The following is a 24423-nucleotide window of genomic DNA, read 5'->3' as shown; positions in this document are numbered from 1 at the left end:
TTTTATATAGTTTGAAGTAAACAGCCTAAAGAGGTTATTAACTATCATATTGGACAGTACAACTCTAAAGAGTTTCATGTATTTATTAATAAGTATAAATCTAGGTTATTCATGACCTTCTTTCACAGAATGTGAACTTAAAAATCGAACAAAAAAATCACTTCTGTTACCTTAAAAACTATATCCCAACCTATTTACACTGTACAGGCTAAGTAAGTCTTACCATATAGCATCATCAAATTTTATATAAATATATAAAAGAGTATACAAAACCCACAAAATTATATTTTCTATACAAACTGATACTGTATTTTCAGCACTTGACTTTTTTTTCCTCCCAGGAACAATACTATTTACGTAACTAGAGAATTTAATTCAGAAACCATGCAAATCCCCCCCCAAAAACCCAACACAGAAAATAAAAACACATCCAAAAAAAGTAAAAACACCAGAAATGTTTAAAACTGATGATTTAACCCAATTTAAGACATAAACACCATTCCCTATTATTCTTCCATAGAAAAGACCAAAACTCTGTATTTAAAAAAATGAAACATTCATAACTAATCATCTTCTTCATAAAAAGATGAAATAACCTTTTACACAACTTCTTAAACTATATACACTCAAACCATTAATTAATGAATAATCAATTTATTCTTTAAAATAATTGATGATAAGTTTGTTGAAAAACAATATTAAAAGACATTTAATATTCTTAAGAGAATTTGTAATACAGACTTTTGTATACCATATAGTTTTACTGAGACTTTAGAAATTAAATTCAGTCAACTTATTACCTCACTACAGAATGGATTATCTCTACAGTCAAAATAACTTTTTAAAAAGTTGTTAAATACACCTATGTTAATCATGCATTCTAATCATTCACTTGATTAGCAAGCAACTTTCACAAATGCTGAAATAATTAAACAGCAAAAGGAACTTTTCTCTGTGAAACCAACAGTAAAAAATCACAACTATGGTGAATAGTAGAGGTGGGAGAGAAAGAATTTTCAATGAGAACTTTTTGTCTGTGTTACCACAAACAATTCACTGCTGTTTTATATTGTTTTCTTTTCATGCAGTAGTGTTTCAACTTTTGTAAATTTCCATTTTTAAATCCACAGTAACCCTAGAACTTAAAAAGAAAACTCACTAGAATACAGATGACATCGAGTAAGTATTCTTACCTTTATTTGACTTTGACGGTTTATTCTTGATAGGTTTAAGGGAACTTCTTGATTTATCCTCTCTATCTTTAATAAGTTTTTGAACATCATCCAAAGACAGTTTCTGCAGGACAACTACAGGCTTAGCTCCTTTATTTAGATCTTCAACTAATCCCATTTTTTCTACTTTGTCTTTCTGCTCTCCTTTCATTTCCATTTTCTTTGTCTCCTGAGTAATATTGCCATCTTTATCCCTCTTGATTTTTGGAATGACAAAATTTTTCAACGCACCAGACCTGCCCCCCAACAAATAACTTGGAAATTCTGCCTTATTGTCAGGGTGCGTTTTATTACTGTCTACTTTACTCTTGTTACCCTCTGTCCTTCTGTCATCCTTACTATTTGGCGCTTTAAAACCAGGCTTATCAGGTCTTGATTTATTAGAATCTCCTTGTTTAACACGAGGACTGTCAGGTCTTGACTTTTGCTCCCCAGAAGATGGTCTTTCCCTTGAGTCCCCTGATTCATGTCTGTGTTTTCTTTCTAGTTTATCAGGTTTAGAACCATCAGATTTAATGCCATGGTCATTTCTACTAGAGGATCTCAAAGTTTCTGGTCTTCGAACCCTAGATTGATCCCCTCGATGTCGTTCAGATTCACTCCTGTCATCTGACTTTTGTTTACTGTCATGATCACGTCTTAGTGACTCAGAGATAGATCGCCCATCAGGTCTCTGCTTTAAGGCTTCAGCTCTTTCTGATTTTAACCGAGGTGAATCAGATTTAATGTCCTGTTTATGTTTAGACACTTCAGGTTTTTTCTCTGTTGATGGCTTTCCAGAATCCCTCCTATTTTCATGTCTATGTTTCGGTGTTTCAGGCCGACCTTCATTTTTTTGCTTTGGAGTTTCAGGTCGGCCCTCACCTTTCTGCTTTGGAGTTTCAGGCCGTCCATCACCCTTTTGTTTGGGGGTTTCAGGACGCCCATCACTCTTCTGTTTTGGAGTTTCAGGTCGGCTTTCACCCTTTTGCTTTGGGGTTTCGGGTCTTGACTTTGTCGTTTCTGCTCTGCCGTTATTTTGTTTGGTGTCATTTGGTTTTATGTCAGGCACTCTATTCTCACTCTGCTTGGGCTCGGCCGCGCTGCTCTCATTCTGTCTGGGTTCAATCATTCTGTTCTCGTTCTGCTTGGGTTCTTCTGCTGGTACCTCAATTTTAATTTCTACCTTAGTTTCACTAGATTTTGTCTCTACCAATCTGTTTTCATTTGGTTTAGACTCTGCCAATCTACTTTCATTCTGTTTCATTTCACTCTTTAAAAGCTCAGGATCAGACTTTTTTTTAGGAGTCTCAGGATGGTTTTCTGGTGTAGATTTGAGATTTCCAATAATATCTTCCTGAAGAACAGAAATAGGTGTGTCATTACATTGTTTGATTTCTTCAGGCTTTTTTATGGAGTCTGAATCCTGAGTTATAGAGGCCTGAGAGTCCACTCTTCCTGCCTGATGAAGATCAATGCTAACCATTAATGCTGGCCTTGACCCATTTCCCGTAGAACCCGTCTCCTGAGAAGCTGGTCTATTACCTCCTGTAGCACCCCCAGCCTCCTGTGGGTAAGAATCTTGTTTTCTTTTTTTCAAAGGCTTATCTGAAATTCAAAGATAAATATTCAGTATCAGTAATAGACATATATTCTTATCTTATTAAAAACCATATGGACTTTGACTATTTTAAAGTCACATTTTAAAAAGACGTGGTGAATGCAAATGTCAAATGCATATATAAAATAGTAGGCATGAATGGCATAATACTTTTAAACCAAGTTTTGAGGAAATATTAACGTTTGCTGTACCTCAAGAAATTTTTGTGACTAGAGTAAAAAGATGATTTAAACTGCTAATTTAATAAAAACTACAAAGAACCCCAAAATGCCAACATACAAAACAGGGTGCTTTAGCCACATGTAAGGAAAGTATGAAAAAGAACAAAACCCAAAAGAAAACAGAAATCATGTTACTGAAAAAAAAAGTATATGAGGATAGTAAGAGAGGAAAAAAAGAACTTAATAGTTATTAAGCTTTGATCCAGGATTCAAATTCTTCAAGGTGTCAACAGCACAAATGTAATTTAAAAGCTAATGCACAGTTCATAAAATATATAACATGCTAGCGCCTTGGGAGTTTGCCTGCTTTAATGATACTTGCTAAATTGTCTGGCTATTTTAACAGTCATTTTTTATTTTTTTAGGACCATCTTTATACTCTCTTATAGTATTTATTAACATGATAAAGTATTATTTAAGAAAAAGAGGATCAAACAGTGAAAAGTCAAAAAGACCACTAAAAACAATCCCTTAAATATGACGGAACCAAGTTCTGAAAAAAAAAAAACAAGTTTTTAATAGCAATGATGCTTTTATACACCAAAATTCCATCATTTTGTTTTCAAAAAATGAAGCAGCAGCCCCTTACAGTTTATAATCTAATCAATTATTACCAAAATTTATTTTAGATATTTGCCAGTAATTTTTTTAAGGAACTAATCACTCTGTATTTTCAGTTATTCAGCAGTCAAATCTATCACTATGTTTTCTCCATTTGCAAAATAACTACATGATGATAACAAATTATGTTGTCATTAAACAGTTTTCCCTAGTTAAAACTAACCTGACAAAAAGTTGTATGAAGCTTTTTGTATCAGTATCTAAGAAAAAAGCACTCAGAATACTAATTTATAGAATTTTGCGTCTGACTGTTCTGCCACACAAAACAACCTTTATATCTTGCCAAAGGGCACACCAAATAATTACCTCAAAAACAGGAGGCTTTATAACCTTATACTTATCCCTTAAACTTTTATAAGCATTTAGAAAAAAAAAATCTAAGCATCTAGAAATTTAAATTAGCATAATCCAAGATTTTTATATTTTTCAATGAAATATGCTTTATGAAAGCCATAAAAATGGTAACCTAAACATCTAAGAATTATTGACATAGATCTCAAGCATCTGGAGAGCTCTCTTAAGAGATGTGTGGCTCATCCTTTTAGTAATATGAACAATCTGTCTTTTAGGAAAACATTAAAATATCATGAAGGCCAAATTTTAAAAGATTATGAAATACTCAAGCATTTGCACATGAGTGATGTGTTAAGTTCGGGGAAGAACTTATAATTTTTTCTACTATGCATAAAATATTGCTAAATACGAAGTTTTAATTCTGGAACTCCTGAAGGGCACTTCACCTCCTCTGCAAAACCCAGAACAACCCCATCACTCCTGCAGAGAGTCCTGGACGCGGTAAAAGCCCGCAGGCTCTGAGTCTCTCAGTCTGATTCAGCTCCACCAAGAACTTCTTCCTGTAAAGATGCTCTGAATCCACACAGGTCACTTCTGTCTATTCACTTTTGTTATCGGTCTTCACTACATGACCTTCACCTAATGATCGAAAGCCATCTCTGTGAAGTATAATTTTAATATTTGCAACACCTGTAAGCTTTCTGCTGCTGCTGCTGCTAAGTCACTTCAGTCGTGTCTGACTCTGTGTGACCCCATAGACAGCAGCCCACCAGGCTCCTCCGTCCCTGGGAGTCTCCAGGCAAGAATACTGGAGTGGGTTGCCATTACCTTCTCCAATGCATGCATGCATGATAAGTCACTTCAGTCTTGTCCGACTCTGTGCGACCCCATAGATGGCAGCCCACCAGGGTCCTCTATCCACAGGATTCTCTAGGCAAGAATACTGGAGTGGGTTGCCATTTCCTTATCCTGTAACCTTTCTAAAGAACTTGAATTAGTAAGTTAAGGTATTAAACTTTAGGTATTCCTGAAGAAAATGCACGTGAAAACATATCTTAATTTTGAGACTAACAACATTTGTCATCTTGATGCTGATATTTTGAAATAAGATCTGACCCTTACAGAAATGGTGAACTGAATTATGCTTCTAAGAAACAAACTATATCACCTGCCTAAGACTGCTACAAGTGATAACTGAAAACACTTAAAGCAAAACAAGCAGAGCAACTGTACACAGAGCAGTTAATTATAAAAAATGAAAACATCTCATCCCTAAACCAAAGTACAGGCTAACTGTCTTATTCCTGTCCCAAATCCCAGTCTCTTATTTAAAATGGCAATAGGTAATAATTTACTTCTAATAAGGGTTACAGTGCAAGAATATTTTAACATCATAAAAAACATTAGTGAAGCTAGGCCATTCCTTAAACTTGCTAACATGGAAAGTGGACCTTCGGAAAAGATGAAACAGGCAAAGATGAACAAAGAAACCCCCTCTTTAACAACAGAAAGCAGGTATTTTCAGCACATGGAGATATTAATGTCTATGACAGCTCATCCCAGAAGCAAAGAAAAATAGCCCTTTAAAATTAATTTATGTAATTAAAGATGTTAAAAGGTTGAGCAAAAGATTGAGAAGAAGGTCCTTTAGGAATATTATAAAATATTAGGTAGCACAGAATTAACCTGTCGGTGTATGTAAAACTGTCCAAAGAAAAGAGAACAGGCCAAAGGAACATGAATATCCAGCAGCCAGAAAAGCATCTTCTGTGTGTGGAACAGCAGTGTATTAGATTATACCACAGCTTACGTGAAATATTTCTAAGAGTATTCTGTCCCTTTTCTTGAATTCCAAAATTATCAAAACAATCTTGTTAGCTGAACTTTCTAATCTTATTCATAAGGTAAAAGTTTCTGACTTCTGGTCAACTGAGGGGAATGCTTCATTCATTCATTTATAACAAACAAATATGATGGGAAACAAGCTCATAACCTAGAGCAGAGCTCTGAGCAAAACCATGTAGACCAGACAAGTAGTCTTCTTTGTTCCTTACTACCAGCAATAAAAGTTATAAGAAAGTACTCAATGCCGAACCTCAGAATACAGTAAATACCAATTTTACAATATAGTCCTAAGATGCAGCGGTAACTAGTGATAAATTCATTCAATGCTTCTTTGAAGTATTTCATCTCTCAAGGGACTACCACTTCAGAAAACTTTAATTTATGACCTCAACTACAAACTTGGAGCAATATACCAAACCTTTAATCTTTTCAAAATCTCAATAACTGCTTATATATAAAACACTATCTCATTACACATTTCAGAAACTGAATGCAAAATGACAAGATTTAAATCAAAGGTGTCAACTAGTACCTAAATTCCAAAGATTGTCAAATAAAGTCATGGGGACATGGCTCTCAGAAGGCTAGTTAGAGATGACATCATTAATGTAAGGTCAGCCAAATCAGCATAACCAATCTGAGAAAAATCATCTAAATCAAACTGAAAATCAGACAGTTCATCTTTTCCCTTAAATCCTTACAGAACCAGCTGCCTCTGTAAGTTAGCTTACATTGTTTCAAATTTTAAGTCAACCTGTGGTCACTCAACTTTTCAAATATCTTTGTTATAGTCACACCATCACAGAGACAGAGAAGATGGATAATCAAAATTTAAATATACATAACAAGTTTTAGGAAGAACAATATGCTGTTTGTTGATTTTCTTTTATTTTCTCAAAGAAAAGTTAGCAGTCTAAAATGCTTGCTAACATGCAACTGGTATTATTTTACTATCCTTATTTCCATTCAGTTTTTAAAACTAAAAACTATAGTTTCAATAAATATGATATAGTAAAAGTTCAAAAAAGTAAGGAAAAAAGCTCACCATTTTCTCTGCTTTCGTTCCAACAATTAAGTCATTAAAAAAGAATCATACTCTTTTTAAAAGAACATAATTTTTTAAAGCACAAATTAAAATGTCATGCAAAAGTTCTCATGACAACTAATATTTCTTGGCAAAGAAATTACTATAGTATATGTTTTTTTTTTTTTTTACAAAACTGTCACAGGATTCAGGAAATGAAATAAGGTAATATTATCAAAAGTAGCTGAATAATATTGCTCTCTTCACTTGATATGCATATACTTTTATGAGAGGCTGGAGGAAAAGATACTTTTGGAACCTATAAAATTGTTTCCTGAACCCCAAACTACTAATCAAAGAGAAAAAGGGCAAGTAACACTTTATTTCATCTTTAATGTCAATGATCTGCTAATTAAAAAAATAGTTTCCTAGCCAATAAAATGAACTTTTAGCAATTTCTTTATCTGCATCTACTTGTGATTTCTGCATTTAGCAAAGATAGTAATATAACAATTAGCAAGTACAGTTTATTCTTCCAATAACATTAAAACCAGCCATCATGATTGGCAGGAAACATAATATGATCTTTGCATGTTTCTCAACATAGGTACAGAATGATCTACAAGTGATCCTGTTACATGATGAGCAAGATCATATGTAAAAATGACTTCAAGTCAACATCAAGAAGTTTTGCTTTTGTAATGACCAAAGAAGAACTATAACTAAATCTAGAATATTTAACTATAAAATTACATCAAAGTATTCTTTGGTTTGGATGGTCAAATATGTATATGCACCTACTGTAGGGACATAAAATTTATAAATAACTCACTTTAACTACTGATTTATTAGTCTAAAAATTTTCAAGAGATTTTAAAAAAGTTCACCAAACCAAACAACTAAGAACTTAACAGAATTAACTTTCATTATAATTTTTTATAAAGTACAAAAAGAAAGTCCACAAACTCACACAACAGGTGTCTTGTAAATTCATCCTAATACACCAGTCAGACAAAAGGAAACACTTAACTATAATCACCAACAAAAGATCCTTGATTCTTATTGCTACTTAATACAAACTTAAAATTCTTTCTTAATTTTTTTACTTAAAAAAATTCACATTGAGATGACAAAATTAGAAACCAAGGGAAAAATCTAATTGCATAACAAACATACACACAATTTTTCCTTAAAAGCATTGATTGAAAATAATCTATAGTGTTAACCTTGTTTAGGCAGAAAAAAATTAAAGATGCAAAATTATGTTAACATAATTTGTGGAAACAATGTTCATTTTAGAAGATAAGCACAGATAAAATCGTTTGATATATAATAGGTGATAGACCTATTTGGTTTTACAGAATTACCAAATCTCAGACAGTTCTTTCAAATAAAAAATGAAATTAAGAATTTAACTTCTGAGGGATGAGCATTAGTAACAAAACCAGAATTGAGGAGAAACATTAAAAATCATAAAATATAATAAGAAAAAGTAATTTTTAAAACGTGATAGGACATTATATAATTATATATTCACCAAGGGTATGAAGTGGTATGTAATGAGATTATTTTACCTTTATCTTGAACTTCTTTTGAAAAGCGCTCCCTTTCAATAGCTGATTCTCTCTCTATTCGTTCGATTTCAGCCAATGCATCCAATTCCACTTCATCATATATAGGTCCCTGCTGTGATACCTGCTGCTGATTCAGTACCACAGAAGTCTGGGGCTGTTTTGTAGCAACTGAAGTGTTCTGTTGTAAAACAGGCACTTGATTTGCTGGAAGGAATGCTGTTTGTTCTTGCTGCGACAAACACTGAGCAGCATTTAGTGGGCGGTTTACATCCTGTGGAGTAATGGGTGTTTTTGAAGTCTGTCCTGGGTACTGCACATTAAAAGGAATATCATTTTCTGAAACATTGCTATTTTCCATACCAGAAAGCATATCCTCTTGCTGGTCCATGTCTGAAGACCTTACACGAGTAAGTCTTAACGTAAGTTTAGTAGAGTCCTTGGATGGAGAGCTAATGATATCATACATTGCAGCCTTCTCATTCTGGTCTTTTTCATCTTTGCCTAATTTCATTTTCTTTTGCTTCTTTTGTTTTCTTTCTGGAGAATCTAACAAGATGTCTGGTGGAACATCTCGAGGTGATGAACAAGGTAGAGACTGAGACTGCAGGATTAAAGGTGGTCTTGATCCTAGAAAAACAATTCAACAGGAATGAACAGTTGTGCTAGCTTTATATTTTCAGACATGTGATACATTAAATAAGCAACAATACAGTAAATACAGAAAAATGTAAACAATTTCATCTGGCTACTTATTTACAGAATATGAAAGCTTAACGATATGTCCCCCGTGGTCTTTCAGCTTGCTGCTAGATGACTCAGGTTTGAATTAAAGAATGGGTTTTCATCTTCCAGATCAGTATTATTTTTATTTTTTCACCTAAAAAGTATAAGTACTTAGCTTGAAAACATCAAAAGAGTTCACTATTTCTAAAGATGCAACACAAATATTTTAAGAATGATAATCTCTATACTCTCACCTATTATCTAGAAAAATTGACATGTCTAAATCAAGAATAAGTCTGTCAAATTACAAAACAGTTATAAATTAATCCTAGAGACTACACTCACAGGGATACTTAATAGTATAAGAAAAAGGAAGTGGGAAAAATTACAGGGATCAGTTTTCATTAATTTAACAAATTGGTGGTAAAGTATTAACTTATACCTTTATGTGGTCATCTCTTTTTCCCTCACTTAATCCCATTTACATACTCTCTTCAGCTTGCTAATCCTCCTTTATTAGAAAAATATGCAGGCTGAGCAAATTTCAATGCTGAATAAAACATGTTCAGCCCAGAGTCCATTAAATTAAATACTATATAAGGAAGTGCTAAAAAATAAGCTAAACAAATGGGAAAATTTTTTGTTAACAAGTTTCAATGATGAAAAATTGTATTGACATGCTTTAGAAACAAATGTATAACTGTATCTGAATAGTATATATATTACTTGTCAATTAGACTACTTGTAAAAATTTTAAAAGACCATGAGAAATAATAAAAACCAGTCAAGGTTAAAAGTGCTTTATAGAATGAACTTAAACCTAGGCTTATCTTAAATTGTTTCAGTGTTTTTACTACAAATGTTAGTTTGAAGTTACATCAATAGATAGACTGATTTCAGATGGAGCTTTTATGGAGACATTAAAAAGAAATGAAACTGACACTCTGGAACCACTTACTTTGTGTCAGAGCTTGTGCAAAGGACTTTGCACATCAATTCATATAAACGATTTACAACATCTTGATGAGTATTATAACTATTTTGCAGAAACTAACATGAAGTTAATAGAGATTAAGAAATTTTCCCAATATTAAATAGCTAGCAAACCAAAAATTTAAACCCAGATTTGTCTAATGTCTGAATTGTAACACATCATATTGTCTTTTCACTTAAAATTTATCTATCAAATTATATATATTTTAGAACAAACTTTAAATTCCAACAATCTAAAAATCAAACCAGACTTACTGAAGATGCATTCAACATTCAAAACTAGTTGGAAAACAACCGCATGAGTGGAAATAGAGGCTTCTGAGGAGGAAAGTTAGTGAGCTTAATTTTTCTAGTATTCTTCTCTTTCTATCTAAAGTTAATCTACTCATCTAACCATCCATTCATTCACCTATCCATCCTCAAGAGTTACAGGGAAAATGGTCTCGTTATCCAGAAACCAGCTATTCCACTGCTACTCTCCTCCCTGGCAGTCTTAAGTATTTCTCACTTTGAAAATACCTTTAAGATTTGTACCTAACTTTGGCACCTAAACTACAAACAGAGTTGGAAGTTGTTCTCTTTTTCACAAACTGGGTTATTTCAATCCCTGAAAATTCATAGAATTAAAGAATTAGAATGGCTCAAAATTCTAATTATTGAATTAGAATGGCTCATAAAAGTTCAGCTTTCACCTCATGAAGAATCTCCCAAATCAAAGACCTGGAACATAAACTATAAAAATAAAAAATCTTTGCAGTGAGGCAGCCCAGTCCATGTTTTAGACGGCCACAATTAGAAATTCTCATGAATAGTTAAAATTTATTATCAGCTATACTGCAATTAATTGAAAGTGAATTCTCTAAAGTGGATATGATATTCTCCTCCAATAAAATCGGATGTTTTAAGTGTTTGTTTTTAAGTTTGGACATTAGTTTTGTTTTTTTAAAACTAAGACTTATTTATTTTTGACCATGCTGGCTCTTTCTTATTGCACAGGCTTTTCCGTAGTTGTGACAAACAGGGGATACTCTTCAGTGGTGGTGTACAGGCTTCTCATTGTGGTGGCGTCTCTTGTTGCAGAGCATGGCCTCTAGGACGCAGAGGCCTCAGTCACACTTTGCGGACTCCAGAGAGTGTGGGCTCAGTAGGTGTGGTGCTTGGGCTGAGTTGCCCCAGTATGTGGGATCTTTCAGATGCGGGATCAAACACTGCCAATGCAGTGTCTCCTGCATTGGCAGGTGGATTCTTCAAGACTGAGCCACCGAGGAAGCCCAGTTTTAAGTATTTTTAAAAATAGCTCAAACCTGGATTTAAATTCAAATTTTGTGACTTTACTATGCTTTACAAAAGACCATGGAATTTGAAGATATATAAAACAAAATTCATGTTCATAAATAAGTTATTAGAAAAAACGTAAAAATTTTAGAGACACTAGGGGAGAGTCCATAGAACTTGAAGAATTAATATGATTTTAATAAGCAGAAATGAAAGTAGATGTGCAAGATCAAGTGAAGTAATTCACATAGAACAGGCCAGATTTTGATAAATAACTATCTAAGAAGTGAGAGAAGATTAAGACAATTCAGGATTGAAATATCATTAAGACCAACAAAAATGGCAAAAAAGAACATCAAGAAAAATTTTGAACATGAATTTGAAATATCAGCTAGATGTAATGAGGTTTTGTTTGGAATGAAAAATTACAATTTGGGAGACAGAACTGGAACCAAAGACATTGATTTTGGTGTCCTGTTCACAAAAATAACCAATGCTACTACCAAAACCAAGTAAAACAGTCAAGGAAAAAAGTAAAATAGAAGATAAAAATATAATGATAGAAATCTTGAGAAATGAGAGAACAAAGAGCTAACAAAGGAAAAGATGACAATGGAAAAACAAGGAAAGCAGGTGGATTTACTACAAAATAAGCTTTGGAGGCCAAGGAGGATAAAGATCAATAATTTCAAATATTTAAGAATTATTAAAAGGATTATGGTTTGCAAAGCCCATTGGATAATCAGTAAGAATGATACTATATATATCTGAAAATGGTTATCAGTTAAGTACAGGTTCCTTTTTTCCCTACAATAAACGAAAAATCATAAAGAATAATTTTTTGGTACCTGCGTTAAGAAGTTTGAATTCTTTACTCAACTTGAAATATGAAAAATTTAAGGAAATTTTAGTTACAATGATACCTTTTGGAGTCCCATCACTTCCAGCAGGGGAACATACTGGCTGTGGAGACCTCAAGGGAAAAGATGCAGCATTCCTTGTTGTTGAAGGATCTCCATCCTAGGAATAGAGTATAACAGTTATACCTTGAATGATGGAAGAGGCTTTAGAGAAATCTTAAAGAGAACCAATAAAAGACGTAAATTACTGACAGGTAAAGTGTTGGTATTCAAAAGCATAATTCTTCTGCACTTTCCTGTTTTCTTCGTGGTATATCTTAGAAGAATTGAAACTGTATCCAAAACAATCAACAGCCTAAGCATGGCAATGAATAAGAAAACTGGTATTATTGGTATGCTCCATTTTTGTTTACTATTTTCTACAAAAGGAGCTCTGAATATCCTACTAGGTCATAAATGTAAATGTCTTGAGGGCAAGGTCCAATGTCATCTTTGTTCAACTTAAATAAATGTAACATGTGGTAATATCACCAAACAAATAACAAGACAAATTTCTAGTATGAGGATTATTTCAATAACATTAAAGTAACATTAAATTTCAGGGGAAAATGTTTTTTACAAGTCTTAGAGGGAAAAAGAGCTAAGTACTAAGATATAAAGGCTCATAAGAGGACATCTTTGTGTGAGCAAGTACTTTAAGATGAACTATGATTTCATTAAGGACCTAAACCTCTAGATCACAGGTTGGCAAACTTTTTCTGTAAAGAGACAGATAATGCACAAGTTTTCTGGGTCATACACATAAAGTTACTTATTGCTGTTGTTCTCTTAAACTATGAAAATCATTCTTAGTTTGTAGACAAGACTACTGGCCAGTTTAGCAACCCTTCTCTAGATTAAGCTCTATGAGTACAACTAAATTCTCAGACGTAGTATAATCCTCAAAAAAAAGACAGATATCCTTTATATTATAGAACTGAAATACTAGGTTATGAGACAAATATTATAACTATTTCATTACCTTAATGATAACTAATATGATTACATACGTCACTACTTAGCCTGTGCATCATGTGTAGGTAGTCGTCACTTGAGCCATGTCTAGGGTTATCAGCATGATGATTAGCAGAATTGCCAGACAACGAACCAGAAACTTTATTATCATGTAGGTTTCTCAAACCACCTGCAACAATGGGACTTGATACCGATGCTGAAATTAATAAGAATTTTAAAAAAGATTTATAAAAATAAACTGGTAAAATTCTTAGAGGATAGTATAACAATAATTGTTCACAAGTAATACTTTAGTCTTCATAAATTACAAAGACTAATATAATAAGCTGGTTGACTATACATAACTTGATCAAATCTTAACACTGTTCCACAAGGCATTCAGACTGACTTCTGAAAAGAAATGATATTAGATATGGTTGAAGTTCTCTAAATATCTGCATATGCCTCTCCTTTATTTTCTTCCCCTTACTCACTAAAAGCACTACACTGAACTTGGAGTTCACTCTCCTTATGAATATCCTTATAGCTTTGCTATAAACGAATATATTCCTAAATAACGTGCTACTGCTTAGCACATTATATAAATGGTATAAGTACATATCCGTCTATAACTTTTTAATTTCAATATTGTGTTGAAATGTATCCATTTTTATATATGTAGTTTTATTTTAAATAAATAATGACATATAGTCTGCTGCATAATGTACACATTTTATCCAGACTTATGTTAGTAGTTTAGATTGCTTGAATATTTTTGTCATCATAAACAATGTTTTTATGTATTATGTATTCTTATAATGATTTATAAATGTGTCTGGGAGTAAAACTGCTGAATATTCCTGTTTTTAACCCTTACTAAATATTAACAAATAGTTTCCAAATTATTTATGACCACTCTACTAGTAATATACAAGTGTTCTTGCTGCTCTATATTCTTGCCACAGATTTTCACCAATCTGAAGATGAGAAATGTCTCTGATGGTTACTTTAATTTGTGTTTCTTTCCTTAAATAGTAATGAAGCCAAGCATCTTTTCATGTGTATTACACATTCAGATTCCCTACTTAACACAACATCATAAAAATTACTCTCTGAAATTTTCTTTCAAAAGTTTCATAGTTTTGTTTTTTCATTCTTAGGTCTTTAGTTCTAGTAAAATTAGAATATCCTTTCCATGAATGCTTGGTAGGACTTGAAATGGAACTGTCTGAGCATGTGTTATACCCTCCCCCAGTTATAAAAGAGACAGATTTTGAAGAACTGAGGGAGATACATGCATTTTAAACAAATAGATATTGTCAAACTGCTCTCTAAAATGGTTCTACCAATTTATATCCCTATGAAGACTGTATGAAGTTTGAATTTCCCTGAATACTAAAACATGTTCAGTAATTGATAGTTATAATAAAATTTTATTTTAATTTTGATTCACATCTCTTTAATTGTGAACCAAATTGACCATATTAAACCTTTCTGCATCCAATTTGTTTTTCTTTTTAGTAAATTATTTACTTCTTTAGTCAATTTACCTGTCTTTACTTGTTCACTCCTCTTAACACAGAAATTTGTGATTAATCTGTTTTTTCCCCCATTTCTAGAATACAGTCCTACCTAGAAAGGCCTTCTTGACCCTTAGTGAGTAAGTGAAAGTTGCTCAGTTGTGAGTGACTCTTTGCGACCCCATGGACTATACAGTCCGTGGAGTTTTCCAGGCCAGAATACTGGAGTGGGTAGCTGTTCCCCTCTTCAGGGGATGGTCCCAACCCAGGGATCGAACCCAGGTCTCCTGCATTGCAGGTGGATTCTTTACCAGCTGAGCCACCAGGGAAGCCCAACAATACTGGAGTGGGTAACCTATCCCTTCTCCAGCAGATATTCCCAACCCAGAAATAGAACTGGGGTCTCCTGCATTGCAGGCAGATTCTTTACCAGTTGAACTACCAGGGAAGCCCATTTTTTGACCTAACAGTACCCGAAATTCATCCCCATGTTTTCTTCTTTCATAGTTCCATGAATCAAAATACAAACAAGCATGTAAACTGTTTATCTACCTAGAATATTTTTGCTCTAGATGATCTAAGAATTAACTAAAATTTCAAAATGCCTAGCCAACCTATCCAACATGATTTATTAAACACTCCACTATTACATGCTGATGCAAGATACCATCTTAGAATGACAGAATTGGAAAGAGAATCACTATTGGATGGTAAACCCTTTAGGATAAAAATTAATAGGAAATAGGAGAGTTTGTGATCTCAAAGTATAATCTGACAGATTACTTACTAATTGCAAAGGAAAAAAAATGTTCATTATAAAAGAAGTGTTTACCACCTAAATGTTACTAATAATGAAGCCACTTGTGATTGTAAGTCTTCTGATGTGATGTGATATGAAGTGCACATTACTTAATTTAGTATCTTTGCCAAAAATATAAAACTAGAAATTAATAGAGCTTTTAAAGATAACTTCCAGTTGGTAGGAAACATAAGGAGTATATGAGCAAATCAAACAACACAATAGGAAACAGTGAAGTCTAGAATATGTGATACTCCACAACAAAGGTGGCACAAAATTTCTTAAAAAACCAGAAATTACTGTCAGGGAGAGAGTCTATGGGACCAAATAGATTTTTAAAAGAGTAAAAAGAGATGTAAAGACCAAGTACAATGTGTGAGAAACTAGATTAGATCATATATGGGGGGAAAAGGTTATAAGAGGTTATATGTATCTGGGGCATCTGGTGAAGACAATATAGACTGGATATCAAATGACACTACCGAAATGTTCTCAGCATTTTTAGGGGCAAATTATTACACTTAGTGTTTATAAAGGAGAACTTTGCCTTCTTAGCAAATGTATTTAAGGACAGAGAGGCAGGATGCCTACTGGTAAAATGGTCCATTGTGCTATTCTCTAGTTTTCCACATGAAAACTTTTCAAGTTTATAAGAACTTTAAATGTTATCTTTCACAAATTCTAAATTCCCATAGACATCTGCCTTATTTATGGAATCTTTTTTGTTCCATTTACCTATCTGTTTTCTACCACATTAAATTTTTTTCTTTATGATAATTTTGATATCTATTTGAGGCTAATCCCTGAATATTATTTTAAGTTTCTCAAGTATCTGAACATTTCCAAGAAATGACGCATTACTGAATAGGCCCTCAAACTATGTATATATTTTTTGATTTTGTGATTTCAACTTATTCTTTTGAAAAAATTGGGTTTATCTCCTTATAAAGTGACAACAGTATTTACAGTAAAAACTCTTTTTTTTTCCCCTACACATATATATGTGGATATTCCTATAGGAAGCAAACATGTTCCGTCAACATCTCTCCTCTTTTTAATTACATTTAAAATGATCCTCATAACTTTGGCATGTGTGTTAGCTGCTCAGTCGTGTCCGACTCTTTGCGACCCCATGGACTATATAGTCTGTCAGGCTCCTCTGTCCATGGGATTCTCCAGGCAAGAATACTGGAGTGGGTTGCCATATCCTTCTCCAGGTAACTTTGGCATCCCAGAGAAAAATAGTAATATTTCACAAAAATCAAGAGCCAGTATACATGCATACTTTTGTTTGCACTGACACTAAATCCTGTAATTTTGGAGGTGTCTATTTCAAACGTGTGACTGATTGCCTCCAAGTTTTTCCCTGTGTTCCTATATGAAATAAGCTCAACCTAGTATTTCATTATCTAGTTTGGAAAACCAGAATCTGGATGTTTCAATAGATGACCCCAAGTTAAAACTTTATAAGATACTGATTCCATGCATAATAAAAAACTAAGAATACAAATAGGAACTAAAGATTGATTGTGAATGTTAAAAATTTGTTGTTAATTATGAGGGACAAAAACATACGTGTATGTGTTATTATATTTTGTATTTTTCAAAATTTCTCCAAAAAAGTAAAAACAAATGTATACTAATACATTATTTGGTAGCCACGGGATACAAGGTAGTATGATCTTAAGAAGACATATTGTCAACAGCTAACTTCAAACAAGAACTAGTAATCTAATCCCAGAAAATTTTGCATCCAAGATTATTAATTTTCCTGTATTACTACCTAGTACTGTACATACTTGATATTAAATTTTTCACACTATATATACTTTACTAATTAAAACATAATTCTTCTTTGACTTAGTACTACTATAAGAAGCCTAATTAAATAAAGCAGTTCCTAATTTTGTAACTAGATATACTAATTAAAATATAAGGTAATCCAAAGACTGAAATATCACTTATCTTTTTACATCCCAAATGATGAATGTCCAAGCAATAAATGTAATATGTTTTTAATTACATAAGCCATAGTTAAAAAGAAATGTTTACTGATGAGTAAGTATACAGTTTAGTATTGTGTTTGAAAACTTATGAAAAGAAAAAAGTTAAGAAAAAAATGAATTTGCTGGAACTATACGCATTCCTGTAAATAAGCACCAGCTTTCTTACCTTGCTGCATCTGTGGATGTGTTGTATAACTTGAAGGATGGGAATATGGCATGTATCCTGCAGGGCTTTGTGGGGCATATGGACTAGGCACTGGGCTATTTTGTTGTGGCATAAATCTGTTCCCAGAGCTTGTCTGTGGTGGCACAAACCGGCTAAAATCCGAAATCCAAATAAACAATATCAGGAAATGAAATAAGTGATATTCATTGTTATTTCAATAAAATAAAATCTATGTACACAGAAAATTCTGAAAAATAATGTACAAAAATCATTCACAATTCATAACCTAAAAGTTATACTAAGCAGTTTTCAAATAGAATAATTTATTTATTTTACATGCTCTCTAAATTCTACTCTAAGAATTTTCTTATTTATCTCAAACATGCTCTATTTTAACATTCTTTTGTTTGCATGAAATTAAGTTACTATTTATTTCAAATAGTACATTAGAGCATTTCCACATTTAACATTTTAAGGCAAATATTCATGTGCTATGTAAGGATAAGCATCTAAACTTTTTAACTTTAGGTAAATTAGCTTTAGGAATTAACTTCAGGAATTTCACCATTACCTAAATACACGTACATACTGTATATTTCCAAACACATTCACTAAAGAAGATAGCTCTTCATAAAATGATATATACATTACCTGGAGGGGCTATGTGAGATAGTGGTTTGTTGATAATTGGAAGATGCAGGACTAGTGTGCATGGAATTCTGAGAAAGTTTATACTGAGACATCATCATTCCTACATAATACACAAAAACAGTAAATATGTTATTTTCTTCTAATGGTAAAGCATTCTTTAAGTGATTCAAATCAATCATTCTCTCACAAACACTCAGAAATTCTTTCTGTTCTTTTCTTTTTGACCAACATGTTCATTTTGAACGGCAAAATACAGAAACTATAAATTTTAAGCATAACCAATTTTACCAAAACATCCTTTCAGCATGTTAACTAATCCAGGGACAGAGATAGAGAGCTATATTTTAAAATATTACTTGCTTACTTACTGTCCTACATTCAGCTTTAGAATTGAAAAGAACTTTCAGAAGCCACTTCCTCTAATCCAGGGATTCCCCAACCTCCAGGATGTGAACCAGTACCTCCTGTCAGATCAGTGGCAGCATTAAAGTGCACAATAAATGTAACGTGCTTGAATCATCCTAAAACCATCTCCCACCCCTTGTCCATGGAGTAACTGTCTTCCAGGAAATAGGTCCCTGCTGTCAAAATGGTTGGGGACCTCTGACCTAATCCCTTAATAAATACTACACACTTCTGTCTACAATAGGCTTTTGGATGGTATTTCCTATTATGTGCAATATTTTATTGCATCCATCTCCCCTCCTTAGGAACTTAATGTTAACAACTATGTATTTTGTTGTGATTCGGGCCTAACTTTTAAGAAGTACTTTACTTAAAGGTCCAAGGTTTAAGGTATTGAAATTACCATCTCAGAGTCTTTTAATGAACAACAGAATGTTCTTACTCTTTCTTTCACAATAATTCTTGCCATAAAATAGGTATTAAATGAATATTTGTTTAATGAATGAAAGTGTGAGAACAGCTTTCAGATTCTCACATTTCCTTTCACACTGTTCTTTCAACTGTTGCATTCTGTTATATAGGAGATGCAGAAAAATTCAGCTATTTAGACACTCTAAAATCAAAGATAAAAATCTATAATTAACACTGACCTTTCTTATGATACATATAGCTACTCTTTTTGGGAACTTCAAGCATCACATTATTTCCAAAAAGTTCATTTTCTGCTGCTGATATGAAAAGTGCCTTTTACCAGAAACATTCAAACAGAAGTTACATGTTTATTTGCCAGGAGCTACAAAAAGGATTCTAGCTCTGTGACAACAGCTGAATGACACGAGGGCACAAAATCATCTCAAAGTCTAACACTAATAGTATGTTTTCTTTTATAGGTAGTCTAAATTTCAGTTTATGAATTTTCTCTTCCAACCTAAATTCAGTACTAAGTCATATATCCCATGGTTTAATAATTTATTTACTATAACTACTGTTTCTGACTTTGACTTTTTTTGAGAGAAGGGGACAAAACTCCGTAGACGAGAGTTAAAAAGTATTTTCCCCTGAATTAACTATCATTACTATGACAAGCTGGAAGTACTAGTTTAGAGGCAATGGCTTTATAAATGAAAAGGTCAAATGAAATCCTAATAGTTCTTTCTGATTCTCTCAAAGACTCAAAGAACTGTGCTGTCAAGTTGCTAATTCATGTCTGACTCTTTGTCACCCCATGGACTGCAGCATGCCAGTCTTCCCTGTCCTTCACCATCTCCTGGAGTTTACTCAAATTCATGTCCATTGGGTTGGTGAACCTTTTTTTTGAGCAGTAGATCTCAACAGTGGGCTTGAAGCATTCAATAAACCATGTTATAAACAAATATGTTTATCATCCTGATTTCTTGTTCCATTTACAGAGCACAGGCAGAATTGATTTAGCGTAACTCTTAACGGCCCTAGAATTTTCAGAATGGTCAACGAGCACTGGTTTCAACCTAAATTCACCACCTGTATTAGCTCCTTTGAAGTTTTGAAGCCAGGCATTGACTTTTTCTCTCTAGTTATGAAAGTGCTAGATGGCATCTTCTTCCAATAGAAAACTGTCTTGCCTATACTGAAAATCTTTTCTTTAGCATAGCCACCTTCATTAAATATTTTAGTTAGATCTGGGTAACTTGCTGCAGTTTCTACATCAGTACTTGCAGCTTCACCTTGCACTGTAAAGTTAATGGAGATAGCTTCTTTCTTGAAACCTCATAAACCAATCTCTGCTAGCTTCAAACTTTTCTTCTGCAGCTTCCTCAACTCTCTTAGCCTTGAGAGAACAGAGTTAGGGCCTTGCTCTGGATTAGGCTTTGGCTTAAAGGGAGTATTCTGACTGGTTTGATCTTCCACCCAGACCACTAAAACTTTCTCCATATCAGCAATGAAAGTTATTTCATTTTCTTAACATTCAAGTGTTTACTGGGGTAGCACTTCCCATTTCCTTCAAGAATTTTTCCTTTGTTTTTGATAACTTGGCTGTAAGGGACAAGAGGCCTAGCTTTTGGCCTATCTTGGCTTTTGACATGTCTTCCTCAGTAAGCTTAAGCGTTTCTGGCTTTTGATTATAGTAAAAGATATGCGGCCCTTCTTTTCACTTGAACACTTAAGAGGCCACTGTGGAGTTATTAATGGACTCATTTCAATATGTTCTGTCTCAGAAAACAGCAAGGTCCAAGGAAAGCCGAACTACCAGTTCTGCCAGAACATACATTTATCCATTAGTTCACTGACTTACATGGGTGTGGTTCCTGGTGCCCTCAAATATAATAGTAACTTCAAACATCACCATAACAAACATAGTGATAATGTTTTAAATACTGTAACAATTAGCAGAATGTGACAGAGACACAAAATAAGCAAATGCTGTTTGAAAAATGGTACTGACAGACTTGCTCAATGCACGGCTGCCATAAACATTCAATTTGTTAAACAGGCACCATCTAAGAAGTGCAGTAAAGCAAAGTGCAATAAAACAAGATATGCCTATAGTCTTTCTTCCAATCAATAATCTCTCCATATTTTCTTTCATTCCAACATTCTTCTAGAGTATGCTTAATTCTAGCTTGCCTTTTACCACTTCTATCTGTGACCTACTACTGCCACCCAAGACTGATGAAGATACAGTATCGTCCTGCATACCTGACTTCGATTTCCTAAAAGGAAATTTCCCTAGATTCACTTTGGGAAATGGATAGCAACTATGCAATTGCTTTAAAAACACAATTCACATATAAGGATACACCATCAATATAGTAATACTATTTAAAAACAAAACTAAGAAATGGAATGATGAGCTTCATGGAGGTACTGTCAGTAAATGTGGCAATATTCTTGAATAAAATAATGAATTAAATAAACTGGATCTTTCTGGGTTGTCTAACTATTCCCTTCTGACTGTTTCAATCTTGAGAGGGAAGCAAGCACTTGAGCTTACTAGATTCAGTAAGCTTCAGACAAGAACAAGGCTCCTAACTTAAGGATTCTCCTTGACTACAGAAAAATCATATGCACTAGATTGTAGTATTTTTATGGTTTTTCTAATGCTTATTATAAATAGAGTTTTCCCTAATAGTAATACTTTAGTTATAAATCTTTTTCTATTTCTAAAGAACAGAAGTATTAAGCCAATTACTATATAACCATGAATGTAATCACCATCAGTACTAATACTTGGTATATTTACTTATACACATACTACATTTTGAGAAGCTCTGCAGATATTTTTATTATTTGACTAATGAAAAGACTTCTTTCCTATCTATTCTAGGTTTCTAAAATAAAAAGCTCTTTTGTTGAATAAATTAATACATTTTGAAATATCTAGCAAACTGCATATTAAGTTTTGCCTAATTGCCAAGGAAATAAACTGCAGGAATGTTAATATCTATTTAGTTTCCTTTTTGTTCTTGGTTTGAGTCAAGGTCAATTTTTCGGCGCTCAGCTTTCTTCACAGTCCAACTATCACATCTATACATGACTACTGGAAAAACCATAGCCTTGACTAGATGGACCTTTTACTTTTGTTGGCAGAGTAACGTCTCTGCTTTTAAATATGCTATCTAGGTTGGTAATAACTTTCCTTCCAAGGAGTAAGCGTCTTTTAATTTATGGCTGCAATCACCATCTGCAGTGATTTTGGAGCCCCAAAAAAATAAAGTCTGACACTGTTTCCACTGTTTCCCCATCTATTTCCCATGATGGGACTGGATGCCATGGTCTTAAGTTTTCTGAATGTTGAGCTTTAAGCCAACTTTTTCACTCTCCTCCTTCACTTTCATCAAGAAGCTTTTTAGTTCCTCTTCACTTTCTGCCATAAGGGTGGTGTTGTCTGCATATCTGAGGTTATTGATATTTCTCCCAGCAATCTTGATTCCAGCTTGTGCTTCCTCCAGCCCGCGTTTCTCACGATGTACTCTGCATATAAATTAAATAAGCGGGGTGACAATATACAGCCTTAATGTACTCCTCTTCCTATTTGGAAACAGTCTGTTATTCCATGTCCAGTGGAAGCTGAGCGCTGAAGAATTGATGCTTTTGAACTATAGTGTTGGGAGAAGACTCTTGAGAGTCCCTTGGATTGCAAGGAAATTCAACCAGTCCATCCTAAAGGAGATCAGTCCTGGGTGTTCATTGGAAGGACTGATGTTGAAGCTGAAACTCCAATACTTTGGCCACCTCATGCGAAGAGTTGACTCACTGGAAAAGACCCTAATGCTGGGAAGGATTGGAGGCAGGAGGAGAAGGGGATGACAGAGGATGAGATGGCTGGATGGCATCACTTACTTGATGGACATGGGTTAGGGTGGACTCTGGGAGTTGGTGGTGAACAGGGAGGCCTGGTGTGCTGTGATTCCTGGGGTCGCAAAGAGTCAGACATGACTGAGTAAATGAACTGAACTGAACTGAACTGATTCAAGGTATCACAAAGTATTCACAGATGACAGGCTAGTTTTTAAAGGAGACAGCTGAATTTACATGTGAAGCAAGTTCTGATACAAGACACATTAAAAATATATATACTATGAAATTCAATTATTAAAAACCTCACCACTTTGTACATATCTGTTCTGCATACTTTTCTCCCTGAAAACGTTAGGACTCCTCGCCAGGACGGCCTGCAACAAGACTGGTATATCGCCTTCTGGATCATCACTGCCAAGGTTATCTTTCAACTCTCTGGCATTGAAAAAATAAATATAAAATATTTTAAAAGTGATGGTCATTAAGAATTATTTATTTTCTATTACTTAGATTGTAGACTTCTCTCCTTTCTCCACTTTATTTTAAACAACAGCAACAAAAAGAACCCAAAACATTATTTTATGGATTGTTAAGTTTATGTAAGAATGTTTATATTAGCATAAAAGTATAAAATAAGTGTCTATTCTATTCAAAATAATGGGAGGGTAGAGGTGATAATTATGCACAGAAGTTGCTATCTGGGCTTGGAATATATTTTCTCCCTTATATCTGAACATAAGTGAGTTTGTCTTTTTGAGAATGTCCTCTGAATGAAATAATGTTGTCATGTTGATTAAGATAAGACCCAAGATCATGTAATTTCCCCCTCTTTATTCTCATCTCAAATAAAGCCACTGGGGAGGAAAAAACCCAAGTAAGTGGTTAAGAATAGCTGCAGTTAGTAAGCAGCAAGTTAAGTTCACAACTATAAGGCAAATGCTAAGAAATAAAATTCAGGCAGTATTTTAAATTTTACATTCAACACGTCACTGTTGCACTCATTAAATCGAATAAGAAAGATTTATAAAGATGGTGTCCAATGATAAAATTAAATACATTTCTGGGGGCAATCAAAGCAGCTCACCATATAACTAATCATAATTGTGTATGTGCTATTCCTCTTATCTCTTTAAATATGTGGTGAAAATCCTTCGATTAAGGATGTTCAGGTAGGGCCTTCCCTCATGGTCCAATAGTTAAGAATCGCCATCCAATATAGAGGACGCAGGTTTGATCCCTGGTAGAGAAACTATACCCCACATGCCATAGGGCAATCAAGCCCTTGAGCCACAACTATTGAGCCCGCACACTGCAACTTGAGAAACCCCCACACACCACAACTA

General features: G+C 33.8%; 1 protein-coding gene across 3 annotated transcripts in view; it reads right to left on the bottom strand.

The window, feature by feature from the left end:
* NIPBL (NIPBL cohesin loading factor) overlaps positions 1-24423 on the bottom strand; it is a 195769-nt gene that overhangs the window by 87958 nt on the left and 83388 nt on the right. For 2 of the 3 annotated variants that reach the window (XM_065905643.1, XM_065905642.1), the window contains exons 4-10: positions 23388-23515; positions 18398-18497; positions 17747-17898; positions 13312-13472; positions 12326-12422; positions 8412-9038; positions 1194-2819 (exon numbers count right to left, since the gene is read on the bottom strand). In XM_065905643.1, coding sequence (XP_065761715.1) covers positions 1194-2819; positions 8412-9038; positions 12326-12422; positions 13312-13472; positions 17747-17898; positions 18398-18497; positions 23388-23515 — 2891 coding nt within the window. The remainder of the gene's footprint in view (positions 1-1193; positions 2820-8411; positions 9039-12325; positions 12423-13311; positions 13473-17746; positions 17899-18397; positions 18498-23387; positions 23516-24423) is intronic. The other variant, XM_065905644.1, reaches the window with a different exon arrangement.

The sequence above is a fragment of the Muntiacus reevesi genome, chromosome 14 (genome assembly GCF_963930625.1).
Source record: "Muntiacus reevesi chromosome 14, mMunRee1.1, whole genome shotgun sequence".
Lineage (NCBI taxonomy): Eukaryota > Metazoa > Chordata > Mammalia > Artiodactyla > Cervidae > Muntiacus > Muntiacus reevesi.
This window is presented reverse-complemented; position numbering and strand designations above follow the sequence as displayed.